Below are 26009 nucleotides of genomic sequence, written 5' to 3'. Positions count from 1 at the left end.
GTAAAATATAGATGTTTCATGATAATAATTCTGTATATGTTTAGCCTTCATTGTCTTACGCTCAGGGGCGTATATTTCTCTAAGACAAAATTGTTACAATTATTATTAACGATTGCTCATTATTTATTACATGTTGAAATTCTCCCGAAATCTCAACTTTAGCTGGATAGCCTCCCGTATTATGGGACTCCAGTACCTTCCCTATTATTATTGTTATTATTATTATTATTATTGTTTTTATTAGCGAAAAACCGTTTTTTTTTACTTTTATGAATTTTTTAGGATAACTTCCCCATGTATGCGCCACAGGAAAAATACACTATCTTTCTTAGAATTTTTTTTCCTATTTTACCATATTTTTTGTTTCCAGGTGGTATTTTTTCTAAGGTCTTCTACCTATTGATTGGACTAATACGGAGGTTTTAGATTGTCCCTATTAATTTTTTGAAATGTTTCAGGAATTCTAAAATGACAGAACCATTAATTTCAGCAACATCTTATTTAAAATTACTTGTTTGAAACCTTTCTATCGCTATGAATAACAATATTATAAACAAAACTTAAAAAAAATTATTATATAGCACGCACATTTTTACAACACGCTACAATCAGTACATTATAGCAATCGTCATTTTTGATCGATAAGGCACACCTACATAATTGGTGATAGAAAGTACGTGTTGCCTGTCCTAACGACTAAACTGAAGCTAAGCCACATAGTACAATATACCCGAATTTATACCACAAGTGCATTTTGAATTCACATATTGGTATAGTTCTTCCTAAGTCAGTTGAACATGCACAAAAAAACCGAGCAATCAAATTTAATGAGTTTCATGGGTGTCCCTAAAAAAGTTTTCTGCTAAAGGTAGAAAATTATAATGATTTGTATATAATGTGTAGAAAATTTCTATTATATGTTCATTTGACCAACAACATATTTTAATTATTTATGTCCTCAAACAATTTTATTATATTGATGGTAAATTTTGTTTTGTTCCGTTTCAAAAGGTCTCCAGAATGCCATGTTGTAAACCAAATATCCCTCTTATTTTTCCCTTTCACAATTGTAATGTGAATGATTAATAGAAGGGTACCTATAATAAATTAAAATTATCTGAATCACACCAAATTCCGCATTCCCGCACTGCACTGCTAGGCGACTAGTCGACAACTGAATTTTGACAATGCAATGGACCAGAGAAACAGTGCGCATTGCTCTTTGCCCGCACGCTCATTCTTCAACTGAGTGTATGCATTTCTACCACCTGCACTTTTCGTTCGACCAGATCTGATTATGGGTATGGCTAAATAAATGTGGGAACAAGTTTTTCAAATATTTCAATGCGGAGTTGCTGCTTAGCGACCAAGCCTGCTACATACCTTGAAGATATTGGTTCTTCAATTGATTTCGGAAAAACTATAGTAGGTACATTGACAATTCTTGTATTTGCCATTCAGTTCTTACAAGAATCCGTAGACTTTACAATTGTAATATAGGTTATTGTTACTTACTTGGCACCTTCAGAAATTAAAAGCACAGGGGATGTTATATGGACATACAGGGTGTCTCACGGTGACGGCCCATTAGAATTATTTCAGAGACTACTTCGATTTGAATTTTGAAAATTTGGGTTTTCGGGCATGCCCTTCTCTACTAAAATAATGGCGTCCACATGCCACTTCTGGTTATACCAGAAGTCGCCACCAACTTGCTTATTTTAAATGGAACACCCTATATATTATTGCAATTTTGGATTCTACATGTTATTTTTGGAGGACTTTTATGAAGTTTCACTATTCCTAAAATTAACCGTTTTCGAGATTTTTAATTTTTTCAGAAAAAATGGAGAGAAACAGTGACTAGTTTCAAACCATGTGTATTTTATAGTAAGAAAGATAAAGCAACAATATTTATAGGGGGGATAGCTGGACCCCTAAGCTTCCCATCCATACTTTCATAGTGGCTTAATTGCATACAGGGCGCTAGAAATTTAGTGCCGAGTTTAGTTAATTTCAAACCTTCATAAGTTGGTTTTTTTAAATAGAACACCCTGTATGTTTTTCGAACGATATCAGGGTTCCCTATACCTATCTCTTCTAGTTGTTAAGTTATCTACTATTTTTTGTGTAATCACCTAAAATCATGTAATTTCTTGCGAGGATAGCTGTGGAATTTTTAGCAAAACTTCAAAACAAGTGAAATTTACGATGTTGCCGTTTCATAAATTGATAGTTCTGACTTAACAAAATTAATTTTTTAACATTAAAAAAGGACAAAAAAATGGGAAAAAAATTGGTGGTCATATTTTTAGTTTTGTTTCCCTCTGATAGATTGGTTGATTATAATGAATTATTGAAAAAAATTGGGGTAGCAATGGCTATTCAGATAATAATTTAACGTTAACAAGCGTGCAAACACCGACCTTGCAATCCAGATATTTGGACATCAACTGCATGTCGTCCATCCAAATTTTCGACATAACTAGCCTGTCGTACGATGGCGGCTCTTCTTCGCCCACGTACTGCAACGGGTTCATGTTTAGTATGTAATTACACCCTTCCCATTCCTGCGTTATAATCCGCCCTAAAAAAATTCAGATAGAATTAGATAACATTAACGTAATAGGTAAAATATATTAGTTAGGATTTGGGGACTTACCGTACGTAGTGAGGACCGTGACGCTATTGTGTTCTATGCCGCATTCCTCGATGACGTATCTGTAGATCTTGCAGACGTCGATTTTTTTTCCGTTAACTTCGCCCGGTTTAGGTCCGATGCACTCCTACAAAAAAAGTTTTCAAAATTTTCGTTTTCCGAATTTTCACGAACTTACATAAATATTTCTACACATTTCTCCATTAATGTACATCGTGGATAACTCGATGGTGCCCGCGAACTGTGTAATGGCCAGATATCGCATGAGAATAAAGCTCGCACCCTCTAATACCAAGTTTTTGGTTACGAAAAACGGATAGTACTTCCTGATTTCTAAATTTTCGAGGACGCTGGTGTGACGCATGTAGTACTTCTGGTTCTGTATGGCCGCATAGATGGTTTTCTCGTTAATGTCGCCATTAGTTTGAAGTAAAAACCTACAAGGAAACATTTTTTGTAGGTATTTGTTAATTTAGTCAAAGTTGGTGATGGCAGGATTAAAACAAATGCACAAAGTTAATCAATTGTTTTACGTCTGTCGTGGCTTGCTTTATAAAATCAAACTATTAGATTAGAACGTTTGAAAATATAGAAAAAACAGCCTTAGTTCTTGTTATACTTACTCTTCACGTTTTTCTTCCAGAGTGTGAAGGTACCTATCCACCCACGCGGTGATGTTAGAACCTGCATTACAACCCTCCACGTCGAACTGGGAGGAAAAGTGAACAAGGAATTTTTTCACGTTGTTACGCATCTCTTCCTTCAGGAAGTTCTCGTACTCCTTCAACTTATCATGGACATCTTTTTCTATATTGCTCATTTCTGCGGGCTTCCCTTCGGTTGCTGAAAAAAATGTTTGTCTTTTCGGGGGCCGATAAATATTTAACAACAAAAATTAGCGTCCAATCCTCACGCTTTGCAATGCAATATAAACGTTAACTATCACGTAGAAAATAATACAGCAGATCGCGTGATTAATTTTATAAATTTTGCGAAACGTGGATAGACCTTGCAATTCCTACCCGCTTTTATCCTCTGCAGGGTTTGGAACACCTGAATGTCCAGCTCGGCGTCCGTCGGAAGGTACCTTGTCTCAGGTAAGTGCCCCTCCACAACCTGTATGTCCAGACATAGGCCCCCGACCGCCTTCGGTTCCACAGTATCAGAAGGGTAATCCAGTTCGCTAATCAGTAAGGGTTCCCTGAATGCCAACTTTTTGAACATCTCATCATCTGCGCAGACAATATTATGAAATATTTGGAGTATTTTGCATTATTAATAAAAAAAAGTTAAGCAACTACTATACAAATAATAGCTAGATTATAAAATTATCGTAAACAGAAAATAAATAAAGATATACAAGTGATTATTAATATAGTTAATCTGTTAATGTTTTGATAACGTAATCGAGTTGAATGTGTATATTATCAAATTTTTATTTATAAAGTCATATACAAAATGCCCAGCTAACGTTTTCTATGCTTTAAGCCTCTCTAGTAGCTCTCCCAAAACGTCTTGGTTGTGACATTCTGTATATTTAAGTGTTGATTTTATTTTTCTGTACATAGACAACTTTTATAGTCATTAATATCTAAGGAATGAAGTGATATGTATATTCTGTTTTATTTTTTTGGTACTGCCTTATATACTGAATAAATATTTAACAGTCATATTTTTTCTATAAATTTAATCAAATTCCTTCACATGCAATTGAACTTGACTTACCTATACAAAAATTTGGTACAGTATGGCTCAAATCGAACAAGGGATACTGATGGTGCCAAAGCTTCAGATTATCATACCTATCCCTACATGCGACCCGTTTGTCAATTTTCAACAGTAGTTCGTGCAGAATACCTCCAATTTCTTCCTTGGCTGTAACATGTTTCACTTCACAAACAAAATCAGTTACACTCTCCCCGCATATTTCCTGATCCTTCAAGTAGGATAAAATAGTGTCCTCTAAGCTTTTTGGAACAATTCCTTGATACATTTCTGTTGAGATGTTGGAACAGTAACTTTTTAAAATTATAGTGCCAAAAATTTTGAAAACACGTGACATCAATGGTACCAACTGATATCCTTTTGAATTTAGTAAGCTGGAACAGGTTGTTATGAATATTAAATAAATGTGCCCGCTCTTTAAGGGATATTATGTTTCTTCATTTTAATATCGGGTATTACAAATAGAATTTTAATATTTCTACTTATCGGATATTTAAATTGGTCGTTGTAAAGTTTATTTCGGTGATTTTAAAATAGTTATTGGTAACATTAAAATCCCTAAATTCATTTCAACTAAAAACGTTTTTGACATACATGCACTATTTACCACAAATTAGGCCGGTGTCCCATGCATCCGAAATCCGATGTACGATATCCGAAAATATTTTAATTCGTACGAATGATAATATTATAATTCACATACATCCGAAATTAATCTCATAGAAATCAAGTATGGAACCATGGAGTTTATTACAAGATGAAGATGAAACATTTTCAAATGACAACCATAGGTATATATTATAGAAAATATACGTAATATTATATTTTCTACATTCGACATTATAACATTTATTTGACTGTAAATATACCAAACAACAATCATAGCATGTTAAAAACTTAAAAAGTGAGGTTAAAAAACATACGATTTCTACTTTTTCCGACGTCCTATGAATTTTAAAAATTTCGGATGAAAATGAGCGGTAAAAATTTGAATGTATATTAACCAATAGGAACACTTTCGGACCTTCGTATCGTCGGAATTCGGATGCATGGGACACCGGCCTTACTTGTTTCCGTAATCTGTGCTATTTACTCAGGTTATATTGATATATCATCGTCCTAAACAATCAACCTTATATACAGAACCACAGTATCTTAATAAAGCCACTATAGTACAAAAACCAATAACGAGACTAGTTTACAAAACCATTGCTATTAATTCGAATAATAAGAGACAGAAATATTCTCATTTTCCACTAAGTGTAAAATTACAATGCAAATTGCAAATACGTCGAAAACGCTATAAATGAGGCATGCGACGCGACATCTCACGAACAATTTTAATAGCATCAATTTGTTGCTGTCATTCAGTGAGTGTTCGGTTTTGGAATTTTGGATTTTGATGTGTTGTAGAACATAGTAATTTAACTTTACTGTTGTAGTACTGACTAAATTTTTTAAAAATAATGGTAAGTATAATTTAATGTAACAAAAATTGACACTACATGTTTTAAATTTTCTCTTCACCTGCTAGTATAAACCTTGTAGGTTATATTTAATGACAAAGCGGTATTATTTATTATTATTAACTTCACCAAACGGTTGTTTTTTTCTTACAAAGAATAAAAGAAATAAAATATTTGTTCATCTTAGAGACATTATTTTACACATGCTTAAGATTATAGTGTACAGAACAATATAAATATGTATTTTCATTTCTAGTCAATTCTTGCGTATAACGGGGGTGCCATGGTGGCTATGAAGGGAGAGAACTGTGTGTCGATAGCGGCTGACAGACGGTTTGGCATTCAAGCTCAAACTGTAGCGACCAATTTCCAAAAAATCTTCCAGATGGGCTCACACCTTTACGTGGGCCTTCCTGGCTTAGCCACAGACACACAAACCGTCATGGAAAAGCTCCGGTTTAGAAAGAACCTCTATGAACTGAAAGAGAACAGGCAAATGTCCCCTAAAGTATTCAGTGCAATGTTGTCCAATATGCTATATGAGAAGCGATTCGGTCCCTTTTTCGTCGAGCCTGTAGTAGCGGGGTTGGATCCTAAAACTCACGAGCCTTTTATTTGTAATATGGACTTGATCGGGTGCATTAATCTACCCAATGATTTTGTCGTGGGCGGTACGGCTTCTGCGCAATTGTACGGTATGTGTGAAGCACTTTGGGAGCCCAACTTGGGGCCGGACGATCTTTTCGAAACTACTTCACAAGCCCTTATCAATGCTTTTGACAGAGATGCGATATCTGGTTGGGGAGCGACTGTATACATCATGTAAGTAATATACAGGATGTAAGTTTGAATGAGTCATATTTATGTGGATACTAACTTTAATCTTTAGAAAAAAACATATATTATCATTAATGCTGAGATTGACAAACTAAACACAGTGCTTTAAAAAAATATTAACAATTTTTATAAAAAATTTGAAATATTTTCTTTTTCAGTGAAAAGGATAAGGTGACCATTAAGAACTTGAAGACACGTATGGATTAATGTTTATTTTATTATATAAGGTTTTTGTATTTAATTTAAAATATATTACAAATAAAACATATTGGTTACAATATTGTCAATAATTTAAGTACATTTCAATAAATAAATGAAAAACATTGTGTTTTTATATACACTACTCTTAAAAAGAGAAGAAAATATATAATAAATTTCTTTCCGTCTTTTTCTTACAGATTTTTTTTATAAATGGAAGACAATTTTGAGCACAACTGTAAACTGACTAGTTTGTTGGTAGACTTAATTATTACACTAATTATTGCTTAAAAACTAGAAATATCACAGAAAATATAAAGCATATTAAATAATTTCATTAAACAAATTTGATCACATCAAAGTTGACCGGGTTATCGCTGTAAATTGCAAATCATATCTAAGTCACAACTGGCAGAATAAAGTTGTCGAATAACGCCTACGTTGGTTCTCAACTTCAACAAAAGAATTTAAAATACTCAAACAGAATTAGTCTGGCCATGCTTAATCTAAAGTAATCGTGAATGGACTATTCACGTCACATTTCTTTTCATTGTTGAGGAATGGTCGCAAAAATACAACTTTTGATGATATTCCTTAATTTATAAGGCCGTAAGGTATGTACTCCCTCTGAGGGTAGATGTCGGAATTCTTGTGATCTGCAGGGTGTCCGTGCAAAAGCTCCGTCATGAAGCTGATGTAGGTTATCGCCAGGCGAAGTGTTTCGATGCGGGAGAGTCGTTTCTCGTAGGCAAATGTAGGTACCTAAAAAATAAATAGAAATCTGGTGTGGATTTTAAATGTCCAATTTGGGATTCGATTGATAATTTTTGCTTTATACATATTGTTAATCAGGACCACACTTAGGTAGCATTAAGCGTAAATATAAAAGAGTGAACGTTATGAAGGATAATTGCCACTATTATCTATTAGTCCACAGGCCCACGTACAAAGGAAAAAATTATTACCAGCAAGCTGTAACTTTGCGTGCATCTTAAGTTTGACGAGTCTCCCAAGATTTGACTACGAGGAAAATTCAAACAGTGGTAAGTTTTCCCGTGATTTTCAGGAAAACATGTCAATCTGGCATAAACATGGAATGTTATGACCAGCACTTTTTTTTAAGTTTAAATGAGATATATTTTTTTAAACCCCTCAAAAAATTTGTCCGACAAAAATGTTGGTAGGTATTTTGAGTTTGTCCCCCCACCCCAAATATGTCGATTTGGTGACATGATGGTTGGTGACGACCAGCAAGCTTATTTTTCTGGGAGGGTTTGGTAATAAGATTTGAAATGAAAGTATCTTATTATCCGATAAAATTCTTGAGAAGTTTTTGCAGTCCGAAGATGTCGACTTAACGACAACATGGTTGGTGATAACCAGCAATCTGATTTTGATTTTTTTCTCTAATAATTGAAATGTATAACACAATAATATACTTGTCCACCAAAAAGATTGGAAAATTTGCCTTAAAAATGGGAAAAATAACTATTTTTGAGGTACCTAATGTTCATTCCGCTATAAAATAATTAATTTTTTAATGAAAAAATAAAGAATAAATAAGAAAATTATCCTGTTAACAGGAGCAACAAAAATTGAAATGCATAAATAATTATGTCTAGGTAACTAATTTAATTAATCTCCATCAAAATGATTTCTTTGTTCAAAAAACTTATATGTACATTTTATTTTATAAACTATTGTAACTATTTTATAAAAAAATGGTAACTGTACAATGAATGCATAAATTTTTGCTTGTTTTTAAATTAAAATTTGCAATTTTGTTTTGACAAACAGTTTACACATAGTTTTGTTCTTGAAAAATCAATTAAACCAATTTTAAAAATATTATTATACATTTATCAACGCGTTTATTAAAAGATTGCCTTGTTCTAAAGTATAAATCCTTAATGCGAAATGACTTTGCAGCATTTAATACCTGCTGCTAAAGTTCTTAACAGGTGTTTATAGTTTCTCCATAAATAACTGATTTCATGTAACCCCAAAAACGGAAGTCTCGGCATTCCATCTCACATTTATGTACATACAATTTAAATTAAGATGTAATTTTAGGTAGGAATAATACTTAATGGACAGTGGCATACAAATGACAGCAATAATAAGAAGTGGAATATGTCAATTATTTGATTTTTGTCCAAACTTAAGAAACTTCACCGCTAAATTAATAATAGGTAGGTACTTCATTGTAATTTAATTCAACAGCATTGGAAGTTTCAAAGTCAAATATCTCGAAAACGGTGCGAGACAGCTAGTTTTATCAAGTGTAGCTTTTTGTGCAAAAAAAAGTTGGAAAATAAGAATTTGATACCAAAGATGAGATACCTTAAAGTATAAAAAGTTATGTCGTTTTTAACACATTCAATCTCAAGGACATTTAAATAAAGGGGACTTATTTATTTACATTTCTAGATGAAGCCTGATCTATTCACAGTCTAATTGTATCATTGTTGTCAGCTGTATAATTGTACTGGAAATGTACTTAATATTTTTATTGCAATTTTCATCACAATTGTGAAAATTATTATTATAGGATAGTATTATTAAGTTATGCATACAATATTGTTAAATTCTGTACATATTAAACTATTTTTCATTGTTCATATTTGTCATGTTTGAAGACTTGGCAACTACGCCATAATTTGTAGCGTGTTCCGTGTTCCGTTCTGCCGTGGTTGGCAGAATATGGCGTCTGTTGTTAGAGAATAGTTTTGATATTTATTAAGTGAAACGTGTGTGTATTTTGGATAAACTTTTAAGGTGTTAATACAGTTAATATGGTTAGACAGTGCAGAATTTGTAAAAAATTGGATTATAAACATCCACATCTATCCTTCCACAGGTAAGCGTGCTTGAAGGTGACTTTGGAATGTATATGCAACTCTGGCCATTGTCGTGCTTGTAGGTAACTTTTATTTGAATAAGGGAAAAATTTTATAAAACTGACTTTTGGTATTTTTTAAAAATTTTTGCTGAGATAGTGAGAAAACAATAATATGAACTATGTTTGGCCATTAAAATGAATTGAATTAAAATGAATCATTCATCATTTTTAATTTCCTCTACGACAAAAACCTTTTCAAAAATATATTTACAATTTTACTAAATGCACGAGCACAAAAACTGAATAAATATAATAGCAAAAATATGCTGGTGGGTTCATTTATACATAAAAATACCGAAGATGCAATCAAGTGAAAGTTGCATTTTTTCAACATATTGATGTTCTCCTTTGGGAATATATTTTTGTCTCACTGAAAATTTGCCTCAGTGTTCTAAAAGTGAAATGCGAATGTTTTTAGGATGCCTGGGGATGGTGCAATGAGAAAAAAATGGTTAGAATTATTGGAATTCCAAGGATTTACAACATTGCCCATTCGGGCAGATATTTGCTCGGAACACTTTAATCAAACTGATTTTGATATCAAACCTTCGGGCAAAAGATATCTGAAAAAAGATGCATTACCTAGAGCAGGCCAGTCTACTCAACAAATGAGGTAGGTACTTTGCTTTTATCATTAAATAATTATGAATAAGCCACTTTTGTCCTTTACAGGTGGATTTTGTGTTATTTAAGTACTTATTTAACTAGGCAAAGAATACAATTTGTTTATGTAACTGATGTTTATACAGTGACTGTGGGTTGTTACTGCATTTTCATTGCCTTGCTCAATATAAATATACATAAGTTAAAACTTGGAACAAGTAATTTGTAAATCGGGTCCTAGGAAGGAATAAATAAGAAAAACAATGGTTATGTTACTTTAAGAATAAAATATTATTTTATGTAAATATCAAATTAAGTACCTAACAGTATTAACATTACTTGAATCGTTTTGTCAATACATTTGATTTACAACTAAAATATTTCATTCATGAAGTTCATCTGGAAATACGCCACCTGTAAAAATAAAAAGGAAAGAAACGAAATCTGTATAGCAAAAATTATGTAGTATTTATATTTCCCTTTTATTTTTAAAGGTGGCGTATTCCCACACGAATTTCATAAATTACAGAGTTCCGCCACAAACAACTTGTAGACAATATTAACCAAAATATTTGTTTCAGTTCATCATCATCGTCTGCAGAGACACCATCACCAAAACGGTAAGTGTAAATTTTTAGAGATTACTCGGCCTAATTTTTGAGAGTAATAATTGCAAAGTGTACTTTCTATACAGATAACTAGGAGAGAAATAATCATTTGGGAGGTTAACATTTGATATATTAAATAGTAATTAGTTGTATATTAAATAGTTTGTGAACTGCTAATGCAAAAAATACACATTTTTAAAAATGTTATTCAAATTGTGTTTTCAGATTTAAAGCAGATTTAGAGCCCGATCAGGAAGTAATTATTTACGATGATAATAAAGAAAACATTGACTTTTTAAAAGGGGAAACATCTAGCACATCTACTGCGTCTGAAACCCAAGATGAAATTATCAAGATGTTACCGGGAGTAGATACAGAAACTACTGCTGATACTGCTACTGGCCGTCAAACTAGTTGTAGAGGAATACTGTCTGTAGTTGTTCCAAAAGTACAACCATCTAAAAAGGATACCGTTTTGAAACAGAAGAAAAAAATTAAAATCTTACAACAGTCTGTTAGAAGACTTCGGACAAGGGTAAGGACCCTTCATTCTTTAATAGAAGTTTTAAAGAAGAAGGCAATGATCACGGACAATGCAGAGACAGCTTTAATGGTAAGTATACATTTTCCATTTTTTAAGTTAACAGAATGTATATGGTTTATTTTTTTGAAATTGAACAGCTGATTGAAAATTATTCTGAGCGAAACTTTTTAGGATCATATTTTAAAGTTGCAGTGTTTTTTCAGTGGTCAGTGTAATATTTAACTTTGCATTAGAATCTTATACCTAACCAAGGACATTTTACCTAACATTTTTACAATTTCAAATGAATTACAGTAATTAATTAGTTAATTTTTAATTAATGACAGAAATTTTTTATAGTTACTATGTATGTTTTCAGGCGTCACTTCCTGGAGCTACGGGAGAATTGTTTGAAAAATTGCTGAAAGGTCCCAGTAAACAAAAATATAGTCCAGCCTTGAGATCTTTTGCGCTTACTTTAAACTTTTATTCGCCGAGAGCATATAATTTTGTGAGAGATTATTTTAATCGTTCTCTTCCACATCCGACCACAATTTCTAAATGGTATAAAACTGTTGATGGTGCACCTGGGTGGAGCAATGAGGCGTTGAATGTATTAAAAGTAAAAGTTAAAGAAGGACAGGAAAAAGGGTGTAAAATATTTTGTAATCTTGTTCTTGATGAAATGTCTATTCGTAAGCAGATAGAATGGGACGGTAACAAATTTTTTGGATATGTTGACGTAGGCACAAATGTACATAGCGATTCCCTACCAGAAGCAAGAGGCACTGGTATTTATGCTTGTTTGTTTAAATGGCTGTTGGAAAATCCCAGTAGGATATTTTTTGTTAGATGGATTGAATGCCGAAGAAAAGGCAGCTTTAGTTATGAACGGTTTGGAATTTATAAACAGCAGTGGGGTAGAAGTAACATCTCTTACTTTTGACGGAGCTCCCACCAATTTTAGCATGGCTTGTCGGTTAGGAGCAAATTTCAGGGATACTGCAACATTGACAACATTTTTTTTACATCCAGTTACTAAAGAAAAAGTTTTTATATTTCCCAATCCTTGCCCTATGATAAAGCTTATCAGGAATTGTTTTGGATCACAAAAAAATTTAGAGGACAGTGATGGTAAACAAATTAATTGGTCATTTATTGAAAATTAGGTTGATTATCAATATTCGCAAAAACTTCACGCAGGAACTAAATTGAAACGTAGACATCTGTTATGGATGAAAGAGAAAATGAAAGTAAGACTCGCCACCCAGACCTTAAGTAAAAGTGTTTCTGATGCACTACTATATTTATGCCAAGACTGTAAACATCCATTATTTCAACATGCAGAAGCAACTGCACAATTTGTAATAATTTTTAATGATCTTTTTGATATATTTAATTCAAAAACAAGATTAGTTAAATATGAGTATAAAAAACCACTATCATTAAACACATATGAGCACTTTTTTCAATATTTGAATACTATTAAAAATTACATTCATGGTATTAAGTTAAATAATGAGTTAATTATAAAATCTGCAAGAAAAACAGGATTTTTAGGGTTTTTGATATGTATCGAAAGTTTAAAAGGCTTATTTGAAGAACACGTTCAAGTACAAATGAACATGAAATATATATTAACATACAAATTATCACAGGATCATCTTGAACTTTTTTTTGGTGCCATACGTAGTCGAGGTGGCTTTAATAATAATCCTACTGCAAAACAGTTTGAAGCGGCTTTTAAAAGGTTATTAATACATTCCCAGATAAAAGCCGGAGACACCGGTAATGCCATTAATTTAGATGCAACTTCGATACTGGTGTGCAGTAGTGTCAGCTCAAAGTTGACAACAAATGACGATAATATTGATTTGCAGAATTCCCTCGACAACATAAACTTTGAAAATAATATTAAAGAGCAAATTTCTAAAGAAAATTATTTGAATTCTGCTGCTTGGAATTTAACGGATTATGTCCAAGATGTAGTTTCATACATCTCTGGATTTGTTGTGAGACAACTAAAAAATATCTTAACATGTTTAAAATGTTTAAGTACAATTGAAAGTGATGTTTCATATTCCATTCTCTTGACAAGAAAGGAATATAAACAGTTAACAAGACCATCTCTGTTTGTAATCAGTGTTTGTAAGGCAGGTGAACACTATTTTCGATTTTTTAATAAAACTGCTGGCATATTTAATAAAAAAGTAAATCAGTTGTTGCCAATTCTAATTAATAATACATTGTCAAATCTACCTTGTACTGTATATAATGGTTTTGGTGAACATTTCTATGATGAAGAGCCTCTTACAGGTCATGCTACAATTTTAATGAAGTTAATTTTGAAAAAATATTTTACCATTAGGATTCATCATGAGACGGTAAAAAAATTAGATAAAAAAACTGATCGAGTTAGAAGTTCTCTAACAAAACAAATTCTTTTTAAAAATCAGTAACCATTGATTGTTATGTTAAATATAATAAATATTTTTTTGGAATCAAGTGTTTTTCTTATTCATATACTTGCATGCCCTTTGCATATATTCCATAAAAAAATTAACAATTATATGTTAATTATGAATATTTTGTTATTAAATATATACGTTACACTTACAGTTGGTATTAATTTTGTGGAAAACTTTTATTAATTGTATCGACAGTGGAAAAACCTTTTTCTTGATTTTGGACATCATTTTACATATTGAGATAAATTCAGAATTATAATTGAATCTCTTTTTTATAAAAATACTGAGTAGCTGTTGAAATATATTGACTTAGGACTATAAAATATTTTATTTTGACCCTTCCAAAACGCACGGCATTGGAGATGTCATCGCGCGCATCAGTTGGATGAAAATAAAGCCCTCTGCTTTCCCCTTGCCTAGCTTCACCAAACATATGAGATAGACTGTGACATGCCTAGTCCCCTTTATTTAAATGTCCTTGTTCAATCTACTGCAGCTAGCGCCCTCTATGAACTTTAACCAAAATGTGAACAAAATAATATTTTACATTTAACACCCTGTATCTCTTTAACTATCAACTTTTGGACTAAAGGTAAGCGGCTAAATCGCAATATTTTTGCTTCGAGACCTATTAGCTCGGGACCACCCTATATACAATTTTTTTGTAATTGTATAAAAAAATAAATTTAAATTAGTCATATTTATTTTGAAATTTGAGAAATTTAAACAATTTTTTTTATTCATATATTTTTTTTATTACATATAAATTTTTCTTATACATTATGCGTAAGTATCGAAACCGCAAAATTTTATAGTTTAATTTTGCCGGACAAGCAAAAAAAAACCGATAATTTTGTCGGACAATTAAATTCTCAGATTAATATTGCATTTTTTTTAATAATGACGCTTTTGTCCGACAGCTGGTTATCACCAACCATGTTATCGTCAAGTCGACATCTTCGGGGCGTCCGACTGCAAAAACTTCTCAAAAATTTTGTCGGACAAAGATCTACTTTCATTTCAAATCTTATTACCAAACCCTCCCAGAAAAATCAGCTTGTTGGTTATCACCAACCATAATGTCACCAAATCGACAAGCTCAAAATACCAACATTTTTGTGGGACAAATTTTTTGGGAGGTTTAAAAAAAATATCTCATTTAAATTTTAAAAAAAGTGCTGGTCATAATATTCCATGTTTATGCCAAATTGACATGTTTTCCTGAAAATATCACGGGAAAATTTACCACTGTTGAATTTTCCTCATAGTCAAATCTTGGGAGACTCGTCAAACTTAAGCTGCACGCAAAGTTACAGCTTGCTGGTAATCATTTTATTCTTTGTACGTGGGCCCGTGGACTATATAGAATATGATGGAGGATATATACTGACAGATATAAATACAGTATAATACGAATCAGTACGGTCATAGAACAATTATTGTTACCAGTTACGGTTAACAATATTTTTGTGCAAATGTCCATCCTACTTCTTTTGAACATGGCGGTGTTAGTTTACATCTACTCTGCAATCCGTGTTTTCCGTTGTTTGTGAATACGCTATGAAACAAAGTACCTACTAACAACAACATTTAATATTCATATTTAATTTGAATGTAAAGGTGTAAAGAAACATTTTTTAAAACATAAAAATCCTGCCCCATTCATTGACCCGCAGAACAGTAGATATGATCTATTTCTTTTCAAAATGTCTGACATGCTCAAAGTCATAGTTCTTTTTTTATCTCCTTAAAACCTACTTATAAAAATATTTGTCTTTACCCTTACCGATTTATATTATATTGTGGTACAAAGTCTATTCATATTCATTTCGAGCCTGACCCTCTCGTTTTCGTACTAACACTAAATGGTACTGTTTTTAAAAGCAGATCATGGCACCGATTTACCTTCCTTCTCAGCTTGTCGAAGGCCTCGTTCAAATTGAACATCCTCCTCCTTTCCCTGATGTTAGCCGCTCTCCTTTGTGCAATTGTGGCAACCCTCCTTCTTGTCTTTTTCGGCGTTTGGGACCCATTAGGTGTCCCGTTCCTTCCCAAACGGTTAGCAACGAGCCCTCCACATTGCTGTCTCTGCCACACTACGAAAAGCAGATTTGAATTAAAACAGCTTATAAAATAAGTTTATATCACAATGGTTTTGTTTTTGTACGTAGATAATTAAATACTTTTCTTGTACCTAAATCTGAGTTGAACGCTGTTAAAATGTCTGGGTATCCACCGAGGGCCGGATTTTGGCCTGCAAGACAGTGGTGGGGGTCCCAAAGTCCGGGATAGCCGTTGATGTCGCCTGGGTATCCCGGAAAGTCCGGACCCTAAGAAGGTAATAAAAAAAAATGTTATTATGAATTATAATTCAAGCCAATCCGTTTTATTTTTTAAAATGGTCTGAAACTAACCCGCGAATTCTTTGAATAATCCATGTGTCCCCTAATCTAATAACACAAATACATAGATCACGCCTTATATAAAATCACAGACAATATAGCTATTTCGTCTGTAGTAAAATGAAATACTTTTTATCAGGTTTTGTACAGTTTTGTATGGAATGTGAATATCCAGAATTTATTTTCCAAGACCAGCATTTGCGAAAAGCTGACAAGCAGGCTGCGCTTCTGATCAAATCACGTGGTTCTTTTTAGAGAACAGAAAACAATCGCAGCTTGGAACACTAAACAAACAGTAGTGAATTAGTGAAAATGTGGATGAGAAGGTTTTGACTCAGACTAATGGTTTTGAGTTTGTATGCTAAATAATAGCTTTTCTTGTCGTTGTTTGAAAAGTATTAAGTGCAGGTGTGAGGCAGCAACGTTCTCATCAGATTTTGCCTTTTGAAAGAGCTGGGTAAGTGAAAATTTAATAAATATTTTTCTCACTTTCTGTACTGTTCCGAAGCAGCTATTGCAAACATCACAGCGTCATCGTAGATTTGTCTGCTAATAATACTCAAAATATACATATTATTTAAAAAAGTGTTGTTTTAATTTGAACAACATGCGTTCTCTGTGGATATTGACTATCTACAGCTATCTCCTACGATGTAAAAAACTTATTCTTTTGCATTGTAAATATGTATGTACCTATTTGCTTTTTACTCGGTTTTTGCATACTTGAAAAATATGACTTCATCAAAACTGCAAATGCTATGTTGCTACGTTTTTTAGGTGCTAATATTTGGAATTTAGTTATTATACATTTTTATTTTTAAAGAAATTTGTTTGCGACCTTTGGCTTGGCCATTGAGCATCAAAAAGCTAAACGAATAAAAGATAAAATTATTAATATAAAGTAGGTGTACTTATTTAAGTACTCTTAGATTTTAACAGATGTAAACAGAATTTAAAAACGAAAAAGTATGTAATAACTTTGTATTATTATGGTTGGTTTATAAAAAAGTATTAGTCCTAACTTAGCCGTAACTTAACCTTAATCTTAGTCCTAAAAAGTTAAATGTACAGAATGTAATGTATTGGTTTATAAAAATCTTAAGCTTGCCCTAGTTCTATACATTACATTTTGTACATTTAACTTTTTAGGACTAGGATTAAGGTTAAGTTACGGCTAAGTTAGGACTAATACTTTTTTATAAACCAACCATTAGAGTTGAAATAATGAATAATGCTATTTATTAAAAATAGGTACCGCCGATAAAAAAGATTTTTTATTTAAAATTTAATTACGCATTCTGCATCCCTTTGACGGTTTGTATTAAATTTCATGAAAAAAACATTAATTGCTGTGAAATTAATATTAATGATTTTCATTATTCCTGTTTTTCCTAAAGCACAGGAACCATTTATGGAATTATAAATAAATTAAATAAACACATTTGCTTTTTTTAATATTCTGTTTCAAATTAAACAATGATTTTTAATTTTAATGGTTGTATTCATTTAATTATAACTACTGTTGCGTTTGTGGAGTGTACCTATTATTGTAAGAATAAGGTAAAAACCACAGATCTGGTAATCACTCAATAATAAAAAAGCGATGGTGAAGTTAGCATCCAACGGGTCTCACACATTTTTATTGTGTTTTAACATTTAAAATGAACAAAAGATGAGGTTAATTGTATGTGATTCATTAATGATTATGTAACTAAAGCTATACAGGGTGTCTCATAATTAGCTGCCAACCCTGAACAGGCCGATTCTATGATCAAAACTAAGTAAAAAAGTTCATATGAACATGGGTCCGGAAATGCTTCCTAAGGGCACAGGGACCCATTGAAGAGGGAGGAATGGAAATCATTTTTTTGCAATATCTCTCAATCGCGTTGTGATAAATGAATGAAATTTGGTATACACAGCTAAATTTTGATGAGCAATTTGATGGACTAATCCATTTATTTATTTCCACACGGTCCATTGGGGTGGGTTCGGGGGGGTGGGGCCTTGGTACTTTGCGTGTGTAACTTTTTCATCTTTGACTTTTTAACAAATTGGACAGCAAATTCCGTTTTCCCGAACTGTTTTACGTTAAAAAGGTACTCTTGTTTCAAATCGTTATCTTTAACGGTTTCTGAGAAAATCGCTCTTGAATTAATGCCACTTTGGTCAATTTCATAGTAATTTAAACAAAAAAATAATAATAATAATAATTTTCCTTTCCCCTCTTTTCAATTTAAAGGATTAATTTTTATTTAATTCAATTTTTTATTATTATTTTTTTATTAAAATTAGATTAAATTTAAACAAAAAATTTTTTTTGTTTAAATTACTATGAAATTGACCAAAGTGGGATTAATTCAAGAGCGATTGTCACATTTTTTTAGTAGAAACTATTTTTTCATGGATAACTTATTCCAAGATGAGTATTTTCATCTGAAATTATTTACATTTTACGTTTATAGTATTTTCCCTTTTTACTAAATATCTTATTAAGGTATTGTGCTAATTCAAACAAATTAAAAAATGTATTTCTAGAAATCTTATTAAATGAAAGCAAACATGTTTTTCGATACCAGAAATCTAGATAAACAATTCACATTGATCAAATCAACGCTATTGACAGTTTCAAAATAGCATTTTTTTCAAAAAGTTTGTGTTTATACACAATTTTGTCCTAGTAATATAAGTACAGGATCTCACCTAACGAATGTTACATACTAATCTAGAACCCAAATGTTATCGATGTAACAAAACTTGCTTAAACGAAAAATGTCGCAAAAAAGTTACAGGGTGTAAAAGTTTCTTTTTTATTTCTTGTTTTCTCCTTAGAACCCAGTTAACCGATTTGAGCAAAATTTATTGTTGCTTAATTTCTCTTCATGAAGTATGCAGTGATTATGGTTCCATTAGGTTAAATCATACATGGCGTTCATTTTACTACAACCCTTTGTGAATATTCTTCTGTAACCTTTTTGTACGTATAAATTTTTACACGCAACTATCAGAAATAGGAAAAGAATTTTATTCTACACAAAAAATGTATACCCATCAAAAGTCGAAATTATGCTCGGTTATGAAGATATTACAGAAAATATTTATTAACACATACCCTATATTTTTTGGAAATAACTACCTACGTATCCATAATAACATGACAATTTCGAAAAGCCACTGTCAAATTTGTATTTTGCAAGAGTTTGTTTCTGAAAATGTCTCGTCACAATGAATTTACAAATTATGAAGTGAGACATAATAGTGGTATATGTACAGGAATATTTTAGTGGACGCGCTGCTAAGAGAACATATGAAGAACTTTATCCGGATCGCAGATAGCCTTCTCATATACAGGGTGTTCCACCTAAGAGGGATTCTTCTGTAACTTTGGTTTTAATAAAAATTGCCTGAAATCATGTGGGCCATGTAAAGAAAATATTTTTAGCTTTACAGGGTGTTCCATTTCGCGTGGGCACTACATAACTTTGTTATTTTAAATGTAATACCCTGTATATTATCGCATTTTTGAATTCTATGGTTAATATTAGGTAGAGTTTATTAAATGTGCATGGTGTTTAAAACTTACAATTTTCGAAATAATCAGTTGTTTTTGAGAAAAATCACTATTTCAACTCTCTAAATGAGGCTAGATAGTGTCTAAACCGTAAGAGTTAGGAACCTGCAGTTTTCACAGTTCGTTTTGGCATAAATTACTCTATCTTGTCATCTGTGAGCAAAACTTGTACGTTATTCCTACTCGGAAATACTGAGACCTACATTTAATATTCTTACGAGTTGAAAAACTTTTTTTTTTCAAATGGAATGACCCATATTAATTGTCATGGGTGAACGCAAAATTGAATGCCCTATCTTTAACAATTTTCCAGAAAAATCAGGTTCTTTTCTAATGTTCGAAAAAGTAGCTATGTAACAGCGTCATGAAGGCCTTGCAAAACCATTTTTCTCTCACATTTTATCAAGCCTGGGACTGACAGTGTCAATATTTACTGGCATGTTGAAAAAGTGGTTTGACAAACAAAAGTAAACCACTAACAACAACTAAAACAAAACGCAAAACGAAACAAACTGAAACTCGGAACACAATAAGGAGAAGAATACTTAGACCGCTGATTTATATCAATTGCTCGAAGTGTCCTCCCTTTTGATTAATACACAAACGAATTCGGTTTTTAAAAGACTGTTCAACATTGGTCAGCATGTCTGGCGTAATTTCTTGAAATGCTACTATAATGCGCTGCCACATATCTTCTACGGTAGTTGGTGGTAACGTAAACTTTGCTTTTTATAAATCCCCATAAAAAGAAGTCGCAACTTGTCATATCTGGACACCTTGAAGGCCAACTCACTGGTCCCCCACGACCAATCCATCTGTTGGGAAAAGTTTCGTGTAAAAACTGATGAACTGCAGCGGTATTGTGAGGTGGAGCACCATCATGTTGCATCCATATTTTTCGAAGTGTAGCTAAAGGAATGTCGCCTAACAAATCTTCTAGAGTGTTTGTTAAAAAGTTTAAATAAACTGCTCCATTTAGATGCTGGTCAAAAAAGAATGGTCCAATCACATGGGTTCCCAAAATTGCTCCCCACACGTTCAAATAAGACCATCGTTGGCTATGAGTTGTCCGGAATTGGTGAGGATTTACTGTGTCATAATAATAGCAATTATGACTATTAACGAAACCGAAACCATTTTTATGAAAAGTAGCCTCATCGGAGAACATGACCCGTTTAAAAAAAATCATCATCTTGATTTAACATCTCAAGTGCCCACTGACAAAAGTCTCCGCTGAAAGTTTACTTTTAGTAACTCTTGGTGCACATAATTGGATGCGATAAGAATGTGCTGTGTATCGACGTTGTACTAATACAATACAAGGCCTTTATTTTAACGCTATTACATAGCTACTTTTTCGGACTTTAGAAAAGAACCTGATTTTTCTGGAAAACTGTTAGAGATAAGTATGGACAATCTCATATCAGTCGAAAGGGTATTCCATTTTGCATTCACCCATGACAATTAATATGGGTCATTCCAATTGAAAGAAAAAAGTTTTTCAACTCGTAAGATTATTAAATGTAGATCTCAGTATGTCCGAGTCTGATTAACGTACAGTGATGTGCAACTTAAAGTCCCCATCAGTTTGGTCGCTCTCATTCTATCGCACCCCACCACAAATAATTACGGAATGTTTCGGACTGGGAGTGGGGTGTGGAGATATACTACACCGTGGCACCAAAAATTCTGATAGTACAATAGGGTAATTAATAATTATTAGTCTGATACCAGTTGCATTTGATATTTTTGAAAATTATTATTTTAATGATTTGTAATGCAACATTTCCTTGGTTAGTTAAATCACAATATTGAAGAATTTTTTGAAAATAATATGTTAAAAACCATTTACTCTTTTAACCATTGTTCACAACATTCACATACCTGCATATTTAATTTTTTTTCCTTTACTCGGGATATTCATTTATAAATATTGTCGTAAATTGAATACATACAGGGCGGGCGGGTGATTATATTACTCCTATGCCATGCGGATAGAAAATATTTTTTTGAGGCATTGAGAGGCGCCTTAAGGGGGATATTTTTAAAATGTTATGAAGTATACAGGGTGTTTCGGAAGGCCGCATCAAACATGGTTTTTAAACGCAATGGTCTCTTCTTTATATTTCATATTTTAATCATCATGATAATGAAATAATGATATATTTACAGGTATATACAAAGACTTTCAGATAAAATAAATAATGTTTTCGAAAATGAATCAATTATATACCTACCTAAATTGCATATAAAAACATAATATTTATTAATAATTTATACACCATAAACGTAAAAGATAAAGATGATTTTCTTAAAAAAGAAGCAATGGCGTTAATATTATACCACTTTGTTGTGTATTACAGTATGTAGATCAAACATCTCAACATCTAAATTCATTCATCATCTGCTATCTCTCTAACTATAAAACTAGTATTAAAAATAATAAATGTTGCTTGGTGCATAAACAGCTAATATTTTTCAATTAATTTAGATGCTAGTTATTAATAAATAATGACACTTTGGTATTCGATGTAAATAAAAACACGTTTTTAACAAAGTATATACATAGATATATATTTTTTTAATGAAAATAAATATTTAAACGATTCGATAATAAGTCGGTTGGAATTAGTAAATTAATCCCTGCAACTATTGAGTCATATTAGGCTGTTTGCAAATAAACTCACAATCAGTGATGTTTTACGAGCAACAGCAAAAAATCGAACGAAGCACCTGCGGCAACAATTGAAATTCACGCATGCGTTCTAAATGCTACTACCATTTATTAGTCATTAGACAATACGTATTTGTCTATTACACGTGTTTCTGTCTAGATTGAGTTTTTTTATACAAATTTAAATTGTTTGTTGTTGCTAATAAATGGTAGTAGCATTTAGAACGCATGCGTGAATTTCAATTGTTCCCGCAGGTGTTTCGTTCGATTTTTTGCTGTTGCTCGTAAAACATCACTGAGTACTGAGTTTATTTGCAAACAGCCTAATATAACTCAATAGTTGCAGGGATTAATTTACTGATTTCAACCGACTTATTATCGTTCATTACAATGGTCAGTTTAGTTTTGAGTAACTTATAGAATTAAACATTAATTTGTGAATTTATATTATTATGATTATTATTATATTTTATTATTATTATTGTCATTGTTAATGTTACTGTTATTAATATGTTCTTTTCGTTTAAATATTTATTTTCATTAAAAAAATATATATCTATGTAGGTACATACTTTGTTAAAAACGTGTTTTTATTTACATCGAATACCAAAGTCATTTTTAATAACTAACATATCTAAATTAATTGAAAACTATTAGCTATTTATGCGCCAAGCACAATTACGTTTATTATTTTTAATATTAATTTTATAGTTAGAGAGATATATGATGAGTGAATTTAGATTTGGTCTACATAATTATAATACACAATTATTATTACAAAGTGGTATAATATAAACAACATTGCTTCTTTTTTAAAAAAATCATCTTTATCTTTTACGTTTATGGTGTATAAATTATTAATAAATTTTATGTTTTCATTTGCAATTTAGGTATATGTTTGATTCATTCCCGAAAACATTAGTTATTTTGTCTGAAGGATTTTGTATATATAAAACATAGAATCAAAATGAAGATTGTTCCATCATTATTTCATTATTATCATGTTTAAAATATACTTCATAACATTTTTAATATGTCCGTATTAGGCGCCTCTTAATTCCTCAAAAAAAATTTTTGTTATCCGTATGGCATAGAAGTAATATAATCACTATAGGCCCACTCTATATGTATTCAATTTACGAGAATATTTATAAATGAATATCCCTAGTAAAGGAAAAAGAAATAAATATGCAGGTATGTGAATGTTGCGAACAATTATTAAAAAAGAAAATGGTTTTCAACATTTTATTTTCAAAGAAAATCTTCAATATTCTTATTTAACTAACTAGGAAATGTTACATACATATCATTAATAAAATAATGTATGTACATATTTTAAAATATCAAATGCAACTGTTATCGGATTAATTATTATTTACCCTATTGAATACAACAGTTTTTTGTGCCACGGTGTATATCTCCAAACAACACTCCCAGTCCGAATCATACCTAATTATTTGTGGTGGGGCGCAAGAGAATGAGAGCGACCCAACTAGTGGGGACTTTAAGTTGCCCATCACTGTACACGTTTCGCTCACAGCTGACAAGATAGAGTAATTTATGCCAAAACGAACTGTGAAAACTGCAGGTTTCTTACTCTTACGGTTTAGACGCTATCTAGCTTCATTTAGAGAACTGAAATCGTGATTTTTTTCAAAAACAACTGATTATCTCGAAAACGATAAGTTTTAAACACCATGTACATTTAATAAACGCTACCTAATGTATGTATGTATGTCTATGTATGTCGGAGGGTGGTGGAATTGTTTTTCCACCGCGGCACTTAGCTTAGGCCTAATATTAACCAAGGAATTCAAAAACGTAATAATATACATGGTGTTCCATTTAAAATAACAGAGTTATGTAGCGCTCATGCGAAATGGAACATCTTGTAAAGTTAAAAATGACAGACAACTTTTATAAAAACTATTTTTTTATCAATTTTACTGTTAGAGTTACAGAAGAATCTGTCTTAGGTGGAACATCCTGTATTGTTTGTTTCTTTATTCACCAGATAAGGAGAACCGGAAAAGTGAAATGTTATTGAAACAAAAAGGTATCTTTGTATTAGCTGTTTTTTACGTCTTTGGTCTTTGTCAAGGGTGATGGTAGAATTATAATATTAAAAATACAAGATATTTCTTGGAATAATTACATGATTTAATGTAAGTTACGTGTTTTTTTGTATTAATTACATACGGGGTGTCCCGCATAAGAACGGACACAGGGCAAGCACATGTAAGGGTGTCCAAAATATTGTAATTTAACCAAACTTACCTATATACAAAGTTGCACCCCTGAGGAGTTATTAGCCCCCAAAGTGGGGTCCTAAATTTCGAAAAAAATTAATATCTCTGCAATACTTTACCGTAAAAGTACCAAATTTGGTACATGATTTAGGTTTATTACTGGTCTTCTTTGACTATGATTTAGTTAATTGAACCACTACAAGGTGTTCATTAGTGATGGGATCATTCGAATGAAAAATAATCGATCATCCGATTATTGAAATAATCGAAACCTTCCGATTATTAAAAAAGAATTCGGATGATAATCGGTCACTACTCGAATCTCATAATCAGTACGTAATCGTCGATTTGAGAAGCCGACTACGAAGCTGATGCCAACCGCGGTCGAATAATAATCGGTCGAATCGAGTAGTCTCGCGTCGATTCTTTCACGTCCTAGCGGCTAGCGTGTACGGAGGGTAAGCGAGTACATATGTTTTGTGGCGTGATGAGTACAGTGGACTGCCGCACGCCTCGAGTTATTTTACTTCTATTCGCGTGAAAATTAAATTCTTTGGAGGAATAGATGGAGAAATCACTAATAATAAAAATAAATTATTGGGGTGAAAATATTGAAAACGTAACTATTTTAAAAGACACAAAATAAATATAACATATACAAATATAAACATAAAAATACAAACAATTTAACAGAAATAAAATAAAATACCTAGTTAAAAATAACCTAATAGTCCTAATATCACAATTGACAAGAATGTTTTAAAAATAATTTTACAACGATCAAATTCGTGACCCCTACATTTCCGAATGTAAAAATATTATAGTAAATAGAATCGACACGCGATGTAAGGAAAGGAATCTTCCCCACATATGAGCGGCCGCGGATATGTCCAACAAGCCGCATCTCAGTTCCACATACCGTTTCAACTTCCTGATACCGTTCCACAAACATTTGAGCGATTATCGGATGATCATCCGATTATTGAAATAATCGAATACCGTCTCCGATTATTCAAATCATCCGATTATGCGCATCACTAGTGTTCATTGAGGATGACTCACCTCTAAAATTTTCATTGATCAAATTGAAAAATAGTAATATTAATTAATTAATAATAATAATA

General features: G+C 32.0%; 4 protein-coding genes across 5 annotated transcripts in view; 2 read left to right on the top strand and 2 right to left on the bottom strand.

The window, feature by feature from the left end:
• LOC108915055 (vacuolar protein sorting-associated protein 41 homolog) overlaps positions 1–3391 on the top strand; it is a 13416-nt gene extending 10025 nt beyond the window's left edge. For both annotated transcript variants that reach the window (XM_018721006.1, XM_018721004.1), the window contains exon 16: positions 3303–3391. The gene's annotated coding sequence lies outside the window, so the exon portion shown is untranslated. The remainder of the gene's footprint in view (positions 1–3302) is intronic.
• LOC108915056 (ciliogenesis-associated TTC17-interacting protein) overlaps positions 1–4323 on the bottom strand; it is a 6830-nt gene extending 2507 nt beyond the window's left edge. The window contains exons 1-4 of the mRNA XM_018721007.2: positions 3283–4323; positions 2838–3096; positions 2663–2786; positions 2427–2587 (exon numbers count right to left, since the gene is read on the bottom strand). Of these exons, the coding sequence (XP_018576523.1) occupies positions 2427–2587; positions 2663–2786; positions 2838–3096; positions 3283–3479 (741 nt within the window). The 5' untranslated portion in view covers positions 3480–4323. The remainder of the gene's footprint in view (positions 1–2426; positions 2588–2662; positions 2787–2837; positions 3097–3282) is intronic.
• Positions 4324–5738: 1415 nt separating this feature from the next.
• Positions 5739–6970, top strand: LOC108915051 (proteasome subunit beta type-3). The gene is made up of 3 exons (XM_018721001.1): positions 5739–5853; positions 6107–6672; positions 6846–6970. Exons 1-3 carry the CDS (start codon positions 5851–5853, stop codon positions 6892–6894), a joined length of 618 nt encoding a protein of 205 aa, XP_018576517.1. The 5' UTR covers positions 5739–5850; the 3' UTR covers positions 6895–6970.
• Positions 6971–7479: 509 nt separating this feature from the next.
• Positions 7480–26009, bottom strand: part of LOC108915054 (protein Fer3-like) — a 21358-nt gene continuing 2828 nt past the window's right edge. The window contains exons 2-4 of the mRNA XM_018721003.1: positions 16184–16319; positions 15895–16085; positions 7480–7647 (exon numbers count right to left, since the gene is read on the bottom strand). Of these exons, the coding sequence (XP_018576519.1) occupies positions 7480–7647; positions 15895–16085; positions 16184–16319 (495 nt within the window). The remainder of the gene's footprint in view (positions 7648–15894; positions 16086–16183; positions 16320–26009) is intronic.

Source organism: Anoplophora glabripennis, unplaced genomic scaffold (assembly GCF_000390285.2).
Source record: "Anoplophora glabripennis isolate ALB-LARVAE unplaced genomic scaffold, Agla_2.0 scaffold1226, whole genome shotgun sequence".
In the NCBI taxonomy this organism is placed as follows: Eukaryota; Metazoa; Arthropoda; class Insecta; order Coleoptera; family Cerambycidae; genus Anoplophora; species Anoplophora glabripennis.
Note: the sequence above shows the minus strand (reverse complement) of the source record. Positions and strands in the feature narration are given on the sequence as shown.

Bases quoted from the DNA above. Each gene is read 5' to 3' on its own strand.
- LOC108915051 (XM_018721001.1), top strand. The intron at 6,673-6,845 runs GTAAGTAATATA...TTTCTTTTTCAG, and splicing joins GGAGCGACTGTATACATCAT to TGAAAAGGATAAGGTGACCA.